The sequence below is a fragment of the Chanos chanos genome, chromosome 11 (genome assembly GCF_902362185.1).
Source record: "Chanos chanos chromosome 11, fChaCha1.1, whole genome shotgun sequence".
NCBI lineage: Eukaryota > Metazoa > Chordata > Actinopteri > Gonorynchiformes > Chanidae > Chanos > Chanos chanos.
This window is the reverse complement of record NC_044505.1, coordinates 20,487,525-20,496,287: the sequence shown is the minus strand read 5'-3', so window position 1 is coordinate 20,496,287 and position 8,763 is coordinate 20,487,525. Positions and strand designations below refer to the sequence as shown.

The window sequence follows — 8,763 nt, the reverse complement described above, 5'->3', positions numbered from 1 at the left end:
AGAAGCATGTTCTTGTCTGTGAACGTAGTGAAAATGGTATTCATTTTTTGTCGTGTTGGTGAACTGTGAGCTGTCTTTGTGCTATAGAGGTTTCCTTTGTGTTATATTTGAGTTATACTCACTGAAGGGAAACTTAGCTCATCTCTCATGACCATATATGAGATTATCATGTCCTTCTATTGAACATTATTTGGGTAATGGTATTCAGTTACTTCTGACATAGTGAAAACATTCAATGTTGTTTGTAACAGCCAGAATTTAATGTAAGGGTATGGTTTCGGTGGATTGTGAACTTATTTTTCACTCATGTTGGGTAAAATGGTAGTATTTCATTTCACTTATGACTTAACTGTGAATATAACGCAAGCACACCAAAAACATTCCTCTATTTTAAAGTAAGGTCTCATTTACAGTTGATAGAGCAGAATTCTGGATTTGACAGTATCATAGGCTTCTTCTTTTTCTTCTTCTTCTTTTTGGCATAAATCCATTTAAAACGCTGTAAAGTAACCCAGACCACAAACATTCAGAATCTTTGTCTCTGATCTATAGTGCGTAAATAATGCTTACTTTTCAGGAGGCAGTAATGTGGAGGAAAGATGCTACAGACTGGCTGTTACGTGCCTAGCGATGTTATGTGTTCTCCTGCTTGCTGCCGTGACTGCACTTTCTATGTTGTGTGAGTATTTCACAATGTCACAAGTACTTCTTTTTTTGTGACTGACTGTGTGCAAGGGCAGAGGGCAGATTGCTGCTTATTAACCTGCATATAGAGTGAAAAGAGTTACGTGACTTGACTGAACTCAAAGATGGTTTAAAGTGTGGATTCTTTTTCATTTGATTTTTATTTTCCCTACAGGTATCAGCTTTAAAAAGGACAATGACTGGTTGCGACAGACCATGACTCCAGACAGACAGAGACTCAGAAACATCAGTTACGATTTTAATGTCACTGCTACAGTCCCAGATGAACATACAGTCCCAGATGAACCTGCAGTCCCAGATGAACATACAGTCCCAGATGAACATACAGTCCCAGATGAACCTGCAGTCCCAGATGAACGTACAGTCCCAGATGAACGTACAGTCCCAGATGAACCACATAATTCTACCAGTGGTAGGTTTTTCAGACACTATCATACAGCACCACGCAAGAGCAATCAACCACCCAAACAAGCACAGTAGAGTTGGTTTTTACCGATGGTATGCACACACACACACACACACACACACACACACTACACATAAGCATAGGTGTGAGTCAATGATGATAAAGATTATTTGGATGAATGAGTTTAGCAGAAGACAGAAACAGTTGGGGGGGGGGGTTACACTTGTTTAAAAAGTGTTTGTCAGTATAATTCTGCTCTACAAGATTACTGATGTTCTGAGTCCTGTGCATATGACCACAGTTTGAGGAACATTTCTTTGTGAAGCGTGTAACTGAATTCAAAATTCATTTTTGGTCTCTAAGTGCTCCCTTGTCAAATATCCACTGCTGCATTTACAGTTGCATTTCTTATGCTTTCATCCGTATTGTAGAGATCACAAAATCCTCCATAGCATCATTCTTGAAAACTGACTGTGGTTTTCAACTTTCCGCAGGAATGAGTTTGAGGGGCGTAGGAGCTGACCCTCACTGTCGCTGCATTGAGACTGAGAGCAGGTCTATAGGCAAACTCATTAAGAAAGTGGAGCTGTTCCCTCCAAACCCACACTGTAAAGACACGGAGATCATGTGAGTTCTACTGTTTCCCTGTGTCTCTGCTTCATAGTTACAGTAGTCATAAGCTCTTTACTGTTCAGCTGTTCCCAAAGTAATAAGGAAAAGGGAAATGACTTGTTTAATCTTTAACTGATTTTCATGAAACTATCCCATGTCCTACAGACAATAGGACAGTCTTAGTAAAGAAGTGTTTTTTTTTACTGAGATATGCTGTTCTAAGTGGTCTTTCTCTATTAACATCCTGTAGTGCCACTCTGAAACACAGCGGTGACAAGATTTGTCTGGACGCCAATGCACCCTGGGTGAAGAAGGTCGTTGCTAAGATACGTGCCAAGTAAACAATGACCACATTTACTATGTTCACTACACTCTTAAAAATAACTTGTCGAATAAACACAAAAGAATTTTGGCAGCAATTTGCACGTCCTTTTTTGGTTTTTTTTTTAGTAAATTTAACCTGATCTATTATTGAGTAAACTTTTTGCAAAGTTTGGGTAAAGTTTCCTTACTAAAATACATTAGGTTAAGCCTACCTATATTTCCTCCATATATTTTACTTGCTTTATGAATGCAAACGAATGTTTACAAATTAGGCTTGATTAACTAATCATTTTTAGTTCTTAATATATAACTGTTTCTATTTTTTTAATGTAGATTTTCTAGGCAACACATAAGACAACTGTAATGATATTAAATCGTTCACATCAATTCACATCACATGAATTGTTTTATTAACTGTCACGCTGGTGGTGTGGCGCAGGACCCAAGTGCAAAGACACGATGATGATAGTGAAAAAAGGAGGACTTTACTGGAACTGAAGATCAAAATACACGTGCAGAACAGGAACAAAAAACCAATAACAAAAGGTGCAGCGTAACAGTGTGCTCTAAAACACAAACAACGATAGACAATGGACAAGGCAAACACTAGGACTTAAATACAGAGGGAAACTAAACAGGGCAAAACAGGATTGGGTAAAACTAACAAGGTTAATAATTAGACAAACGGGAACAGGTGAGGGGTGGAGACAGACAGAGAACAGGCGCACAAAGACATGCCAAACAAAAGTCCAAAATGGAGGTGCAGGTTGTGACATTAACAAAGTATAAAGAGTTGAGATTATCCAAAACATGACTTACACAACTGGACAATGCACAATTCCTCCCACAGCTGCTAAATAAAAAATCCATACCACAGTAGTTTTCATCTTAAATGTCACTTTCACCAGGAGACTGGCTTGGATAATCCTGAAAAACAGAACGCGTGAAGTCTTTGTGTGCAGGAGGACTGTGTTTCTGGCTTTTATGAGAGAAAAACAATGTGTATATGTTTGGTGCTGTGATCACAACCTTCAAATACCCAACTAACAGTTTCAAATTTTTATAAGATGATTTCCAAGGTGCTCAAAATATTCTCTGTTTGGGAAACCGCATGATCTACACACAAGACATGTAAATGATATTAGCTGATTTGATACTGTGCGGATTGCGGATGATGCAGAGAGACAGTGAGATGTGAGACAATAATGTACTTCAGGTCTTGAAGGGACCAAGGGCAACTGGAATATGGACGTGGTGCTGACTGGTCTTGACCACGACCACTGGTTCTATGTTTTAATCTGTCATGTTTAATCTGTAGTTGTTGAACACAGGGTTCCTACACATTTCTCCTTTTCAAAATTCCATACTTTTCCAGACTGAAATTTCCAGACTTCTCTGTAGATTTTGCTGACCACATCTGACATCCGAGTACAAATAGCTAGATGTTTGTTATGTAAATAAATGGTTTTAAAACCCAACTGTTAATGTGTATCTTCAGGGTTCCTACACATTTTCCTTTTCAAAATTCCATACTTTTCCAGACTCAAATTTCCAGACTTCTTGGTAGATTTTATAGACCATATCCGACATCCGAGTACAAACAGCTAGATGTTTATTATGTAAATAAATGGTTTTAAAACCCAACTGTTATGTTACATTCTGACTATGTATGCTATTACTGTATGTTATCAAATAATTGCCATAAGATTGGAGCTAGGTACTGTAGTTCATACAAATCAATTAACACCAAACCCAGACAAGTGCAATGCACTGCATTTCATTCAAGCTGCAATGCTAAAACAGTATAATGTTATCCAGTTTTTATCATGTAAATTTCAATAAGTGTATACCAGTGGGTATGAGACACGAATTTATCCCCAAATGTTTGGAGAGAGGTCCAGGGAGGTGCCCTGAGGTCCATAGCTTGTTACATGAATTATTTCTTAAATAAGAGAGAAATTCATGTTTTATGTTACCAGGGGACTGGAAGCTGAAATTTAGATTTTTGTATTTACTTCTCCATAGCAGGGGGCTATTAGAAACCAATTTACCCCCAATAGATGAGGGAAAAGCCCAGGGAGTTCCTCCTTTATTTTTAATTTAGTAGTCTTTTAGTAATTTGGATTACCAGGGGGCCAGAGAAATTTGTCTAATACCTCTTTTCCACCAGGAAGGTGCCTGTCCCGAGCCAGTTCTGCCTTGGTGCCTTTTGAGAACTGGTCCGCATTTTGACAGGTTTGAGAACCAAATGTTACATAGTGAAAGTTGGAGTATTTGCAAATTACAAGCTTTAGGCTTACATATGAAAGCTCAAATGTACACTGAAGCTAGAAGTTTTCAACACAAACTTACACTTGATTATCTCTGCAAGTTTAACTCATTTTAAAGCTAATTAAGCTAATTAATTCCAGCCAATTAATGTTACCTAATAGTTCACTCACCTTAGCTTCAGTGTAGCTAGCTAGCTGGTTAGCACTGTTTCACTTTGACAGATGGGTTTAAAGTGTAATATTCCTCCATAGCGTCAAGACAATTTTACCTTAATCCTCATGTAAATGTTCTGCTGGATACTAACGTTAGCTAATCTTAATGCAACATGACCATGACAGCTTTAAGTCAACAGAGCTGAAACTGCATATGTTTTGTGGTGTATCCTATCTCAGCTGTCACTCATTCTAGGTTTTTGTTTGTGTGCAGAGGTTTTCTTTCACGGATAATGAAAAATAATTTTAACTCACAGTATTAAGTTCAAACAACAAGTGACCAAAAGTTAAATGAACTTTGAAAACTTGAAAAATCATGTTAAGATAACAAATGCTTAGTACTTAGATCAATGTTTTCAACTTTAGTTTTTGAATTGAAACAATGGTATTTTTTCAAGTTGACTTCACTCATGTTTCCAAGACAACAGGGGCTCTTAAGTTTCTAAGTTTGACCAGCATGAAATGTTTTACGGTTCAGCTGGAAGGAATACATCACGTGTTCTGCCAAAAAACTGTGACCTCGCTCTGGAGTGTCAGAGAACAGAGAAGATTACAGGATGGTCTTTGGAGGCTGCTAGTTTTAAAAACACAGTCACCAAAGATTTTCATCAATAAATGACAACCACAACAATACAGCGTTAATAACATCATGCTGCCCACATTTATGGATGAGGAATTTAGCAGTATTAATTTATTTCAGCGTTTAACAAGACACTGTATTTAGTTTATTTATTGTTATTTATGATCTGTTTTTGGGTCACTGGCTTAGAGCACAGATGGTCTGTGTTTCTATTAGGACTGTACCCGACTCAGAATTTTGTCAGTCGAATCAGATTTGGCTGTTCAGATTCGACTGTTCGTTCCTTTCTTCTTTTCAAACAGACTATCTGGCAATCAGAAATATGTTCATGGGAACATATTTTTGAGCATTAAAAAATCAATAAAAGTCAGCTGCATGCGATTTTAATTGCAGCCTGTTTGAATTGCCGACATATGATATTGGGCGACCATATGGATATGTTGGAATAATGGGACAGGCAGTGCACATGTCTTTCTGTTTAAATCAAGCTTTTATAGCCTATTTTTTCCACTTTAAACATTAAAAACAACATGTAGCCTAAATGAATACACAAATGAAACAGTTTAAAATAAATTCATGCCCGCTATGAAATAATAACTTCTTGTCATCAACAGGATAGGTTTATTAGGCTGCTGTAGGCCTATTTCTCCTTAAACACATAATAAATAAATCTTAAATGTACACAAATAAATAAACAAATTAAATGCTTGCAGTTTAAGATTTGGAATCTTTAAGATGAAAAATCAAACATTTGTGTTCAGTCTCTTTTTCTCTGGCCGGCTAATAACTTACCTGTTTCAAGTTTCGATGGCTGCCTAGCTATGCAACTTCACTCGATTAGATGATAAGTGAATTCTTGCATAGGCCAACAGAGTTTGCATTTTACTTTGTTAGGGTTGTCCTCCAAAAGATTGAAATGCCACCATACTTCAGACTTCTTCTGAGATACGGTTAAAACTAGCCTAGTTTACCAACCACTCCACCTCAGGTTTCAGCTTCTCTCACCAGTTAACCACCAGCACATGTGGTCACATGGATTTTTAAGCAAGCGCACCAGCTAGCCCTGCTAGAATATAAAAATATGTTTATGATTCCTTCACACACTCACACAGACAGAACACACACAGACAGACACACACACACACACACACACAAACTTGTTCACTTGAGACAAATTGAGAACTAGGTATTGAAGACCTCAGAGCAAAAGAGTGATAGCGACACACCCTCTTTCACACTGTTAAAAATGAATCCTGCAGGCGACAACTCATAATAACTCTCTGCTGTCTTAAACTTTGCTGTCTTAAACTTTGTGTTTTACAATGAAAATGGGGTGATTTGTTATAAGTAATGTTATCCACCACTTGTTCTGTGAATGTGACAGAGAGGTTCAAATGTGTAAACTTACAATGTCCTTATAAACTCTACTGACTTCAAGATTTTGAGTGTTTATAACACGTAATCCAATTTTGAGTTATGTAAAGGAAAAACGTTTGATTAATTTCAGATCACTTTTGGATTAAGTAATATGAACTCCGGATTCTTAAAGCGTTATAACTTTTGCATCACTATAACTTTTACGATTTTGGAGTCCCAACAGCACGGGGCGGCACGGTGGCACAGGGGGTAGTGCTGCTGCCTCACAGCAAGAAGGTCTAGGGTTTGATTCCCGGCCGGGCGGCCAGGGTCCTTTCTGTGTGGAGTTTGCGTGTTCTCCCCATGTCAGTGTGGGTTTCCTCCTCCAGTCCAAAAACATGCAGGTTAGCTGAACTGGATACACTGTATTGCCCCTAGGTATGAATGTGTGTCTGCCCTGAGATGGACTGGCAAGGGTGTTTCCTCACCTTTTGTCCTATGAGCCCTCGGATAGGCTCTAGTGATCCTAATTAGGAGAAGCGGCTTTGATAATGAGTGAGTGAGAATTCCAACGTCCAAGATCAGCACTTTTACATGATTTATTAATGTAAAATGAGGCCATCAGCAGTCCAAAGGACAAGACAGGTACTGTTACACACACACACACACACACACACACACTCTCTCTCTCCGTCTTTCCCTCCCTTTCCCTCTCTCTCTCCCTCTCTCTCTCTCTCTCTCTCTCTCTATCTCTCTCTCTCTCTCTCTCTCTCTCTCTCCGTCAAACACAAACTCATATGAATATGCTCACATTTAATGGCTAAAGAAAGAATTGTGGTTGGGGGGATTCTAAATATGTTCCTGTTTGAATTACCACAGGTGTTAAAGTAGAGAAGAAACAGGTACTTTCAGGAAGATTTGTGACACTCTTCCTGGGGCTTCTGTGTGTTCTCTTGCTGGCCATCACAATAGGAGTGAGTGTGAAACTCGTCAAAGAGAGAGACAAGTTGAGGACCAGTTACACCAGTGTGACTGCGGAGTTAGACCAGTTACAGGCCAGCTATAGCGATCTCACTCAGGAAAGGGACGAGCTGCAAAACAGCTCTACCAGGCTTCTAACCAGTCTCACCACCCTTTCCAAAGAAAGAGACCAATTAGAAACCAGTTACAACATCCTGAGACTGGAGAGAGATGAACTTCAGAGGAAGCTTTGTAAACAAGGCTAGTACCCATAAGATTCATAACTCTGATTAATATGAAGTTATATATATATATAAATATATGAAATGTCAAGGGTAATGTGACAGATAACTGAATGATATGAATATCTGAAAGTAATGGGAGTGCTGAGATTTAAACGTTTAGCGGTATGATAATAAAACAAAGGGGAAGGTGCTGACTCATCTGGCTTATCAGTAGGAACCTGCCCTGACAGATGGAGAAGATTTCAGTGTAGCTGTTACTACGTTTCCACTGTGACAAAAAACTGGGAGCAGAGCAGACAGGACTGCAGAGGAAAAGGAGGAGATCTGGTCATTATAAACAGCAGAGAGGAACAGGTGAAATAATGATGGTGGAGCTGAAATAGTATTAGTGAAAAACAGAAACTGTGAGATGTATTGAAATGAAAACATTTCTGTCCATTACTGGATGATATGTGGTCTTAACTGGCCCCTTATGAACTGCTGAAATATAGCTTAATTTGAGTTAAACTCATGTACAGAGCGCCCCCTTGTGTTTGGAATGGGGAAAGTATCAATAAACTTCACAGTCAGTGGCATAAAGGAGTGTTGGTGAGAATAAATGAAAGAAAATTGTGAGTTTCGAAGCAGCTTCTACTGTTTATTTTGCTTTATTTGCTTCTAGTACACAGCAACTTTAACAATTGTATTTTCGCTTCAACACCAGTGGTTTCTATATTCACTGAGGGTGAAGTTTTGGATTGGTCTAACTGATGAGGACACAGAGGGAGAATGGAAATGGGTGGATGGAACGCCATTGCACACTGGGTAAGAGAACACAGCCAAGTGATAGATCTATTTTACTCTATATAGTTTATATCGTACAAGAACATTTAAAGACAGTAAACAAAAGCAAAATGAACACACGAGGTAAAAGGGTAATGGAAAGACCAAAATAAAAACCTGCGTGGTCTTCCTTGCTTCATAGAGGACATGTAAATGCTTTTTGACAGTGCAGCACAGGAAACCACGAACCTCACAGCTGAACTAGGAGCACGATGGTTCACCACAGTAAAATTTTTCGCCAGCAGGAGTTTAAAACTAAATTAAACTATA

At 38.6% G+C, this 8,763-nt stretch overlaps 1 protein-coding gene across 1 annotated transcript; it reads left to right on the top strand.

Annotated features, from left to right (window-relative positions):
* Positions 1–6,638: 6,638 nt before the first annotated feature.
* On the top strand, positions 6,639–8,479 carry LOC115823817 (C-type lectin domain family 4 member E-like). The gene is made up of 3 exons (XM_030787840.1): positions 6,639–6,736; positions 7,902–8,025; positions 8,375–8,479. Exons 1-3 carry the CDS (start codon positions 6,639–6,641, stop codon positions 8,477–8,479), a joined length of 327 nt encoding a protein of 108 aa, XP_030643700.1.
* The last annotated feature ends 284 nt before the right edge of the window (positions 8,480–8,763 follow it).